Below are 2620 nucleotides of genomic sequence, written 5' to 3'. Positions count from 1 at the left end.
AATATTTTTCCTTATAAATGAAGTAAAATTCATGAAATGTGATAATTCTCTAGTTTTCTATTGATATAAAAGAAAACAAGAACATTCATAATTCGTCGTAGATAGAAACGTCCTAGTTATGGATATTTTAATTAAGAGCGACTTAGAACTATTTTCAAATTATTTGCATACAATGAAGTGTTCTGGATATTTATATTAAAATTGAGAACTGGTTGGACTAGTCAGCTGCTTTGTCCTCATTTTTGGACGTTCGAATGCAGTGTACATTTGACTATAAGGTGGGACATCGAATTTAGGAATTTAGGCTATTGGACAAGCATCAAACCATTTAGTTACTGGGTCAGGATAAAGTGGTCACCATAACCAACTTTAGACAATCGGGTATGTAGTATGGTTGTCATCAAGAGTCCTGGGAGAGTAAATTACTCGCTGCTGATTGAAAAACGCCACTGACCACGGTTTCCTACTAGAACGTTTGGAAACCAATGTCAAAACAAGTCAATGAAACAGCATAAAATTTCATTGAAATCATAAATTCGGATGCTGACTCACTGGTCTAGATGTCAAGCGTTCATGTATTAAACTGAAGGTCTTGAGTTCGATTCCCAAGGGTGGGATGCTGAATGCACATTACTGCGAAGTTCCATAATAGGACGAAATGTCCGTCCACTGCTTCCAGGTTTTAAATAGTGGGTCTAAGATTAATTGATGATTTAAGTAAAATTCGACAATCTCTACAACCCCTTACTGATTGGTATCAAATTGTTTTTGTGATAGGTAGTATATGAAGATTTGATGCTTTATAAAGATTATTCTCGTCACGTTCTGAAATTACTCTTGATAATGGCCTCAGTAACCTTTGGCCTCACATCCAGGCTAAACTTTTCACTTATCAAAATTCATAACTCTGACATAACCTACAATCAATCACTTGTTTCTATTTTACTACAACTTTACAGTAATTAAATAGTGTCAAATTAAATAAACAACCTCTACGTTTCCCTCAAAAGTGGATACATGGAAGGCGATATGAAACTTTTCATATTCATTATAAGTGTAGCAACTAGTACGTGATTTTTGATTCAATATTTCTGTTGAAGTGAAGTTGAGTGATGAATTTGAAAAAGTGGATAAGAGTTAACCTCGGTGCATGGTTTTTTATCACTTGGTGGTCAAAACCTGACATCGTACAATGTTTTAGTTAGGCACGTTCGATTACTTATGTAGTTGATATCTTATATGTTAAAAACGAAACGACTTGTTTTCTAGGTTTTTAAAGGCTGTGTAGACTCAATATATTACTAGATAAGTTGAGATTTGAAGCGAAAGGCACTGAATTCAAGTCGCGGTGTTGACTTACTTACTCATGTCTGTTACTCCCGATGGAGCATAGGCCGCCGACCAGCATTCTCCAACCCACTCTGTCCTAAGCCTTCCAGTCTAGTTCTATCCAATTTTTGTTCATTTTTCTCACGTCTGTCTCCATTTCTCGAAGTAATGTGTTCTTTGGTCTTCCACTTTTCCTTTGGCCTTGAGGATTCCATACAAAGGATTGTCTTGTGAGTCAGTTGGGTGCTTTCCTCAATGTGTGTCCTATCCACTTCCAGCGCTTCTTCCTGATTTCTTCCTTCGCTGGGATCTGGTTTGTTCTCTCCGACAGTAGGTTGCTGCTGATAGTGTCTGGCCAACGGATCCAAAGTATTTTGTGTAGAAGACTGTCAATAAACACCTATATCTTCTGGATGATGGCTTCCGTAATTCTCCAGGTTTCCGCCCCATACAGTAGAACTGTGTTGACATTTGTATTGGAAATTTTGACCTTGTTATTGGTTGACAGTTGTTTTGAGTTCGAGATGTTATTCAGTTGTAAATATGTTGCTTTTGCTTTGCCGATCCGCGTTTTCACTTCTCCATTAGATTCACTGCGTTCATTAATGATGCTGCCCAGATATGTCAAGGTTTTTACATCTCCCAAATCTTCGTCAAGTGTTATTCGATTGTTGCATGCTGTGTTGTATCGGAGAATCTTGCTTTTCCCTTTGTGTATGTTGCGACGTACTACTGCTGAGGCTGCTGTCAAACTGGTCGTCTTCTGCAGTTGTTGTTGTGTGTGTTGACACTAACACTAAAATATAGATATGTCCAGATGATATGCTCTAAATGAAACGAAATGGTTGTCCTTCATTCTACTATCAGCTAATATTTAACCGTAGATTAGCAACAATCCTAACGTAAAATACCTCCACAATTATAACAGGATATCGATTTTTAACTAACTGCGCTTCTGGTCATATTCACAGCATATTCAGTATAATTGGAATTCATCTTCATATTCATAATGTTCTTTTATATTTAACAAGAAAGTAAGAGAATTAAACACTCATTTTGTTGAGGAATTTCATTGGTGTTTTTGTTTGATATGTTTTCTGTTGTGACTATTTTTGCTTACTAATTTGTAAACGTTCAATAATCTCTTAGAATTGTAAATGATAGTAAATGATAGATGGTTTTTAAAAAAGTTATCTGTTGTTCTATGAACATTATTTCAAAGTTCAAGATTGTTGGCATAAAATTCTTTAGTTCTATGGAAAACTAACCAAATATTTTGTTTGTCTAAAGG

At 35.8% G+C, this 2620-nt stretch overlaps 1 protein-coding gene across 1 annotated transcript; it reads left to right on the top strand.

The window, feature by feature from the left end:
- Window positions 1-875: 875 nt before the first annotated feature.
- Window positions 876-2307, top strand: MS3_00001319 (uncharacterized protein). Its single transcript, XM_051208766.1, has one exon. It carries the CDS (start codon window positions 1743-1745, stop codon window positions 2115-2117), a length of 375 nt encoding a protein of 124 aa, XP_051064073.1. The 5' UTR covers window positions 876-1742; the 3' UTR covers window positions 2118-2307.
- The last annotated feature ends 313 nt before the right edge of the window (window positions 2308-2620 follow it).

The sequence above is a fragment of the Schistosoma haematobium genome (assembly GCF_000699445.3).
Source record: "Schistosoma haematobium chromosome Unknown HiC_scaffold_210, whole genome shotgun sequence".
NCBI lineage: Eukaryota > Metazoa > Platyhelminthes > Trematoda > Strigeidida > Schistosomatidae > Schistosoma > Schistosoma haematobium.
Note: the sequence above shows the minus strand (reverse complement) of the source record. Positions and strands in the feature narration are given on the sequence as shown.

Bases quoted from the DNA above. Each gene is read 5' to 3' on its own strand.
- MS3_00001319 (XM_051208766.1), top strand. From the start codon at position 1,743: ATGATGGCTTCCGTAATTCTCCAGGTTTCCGCCCCATACAGTAGAACT.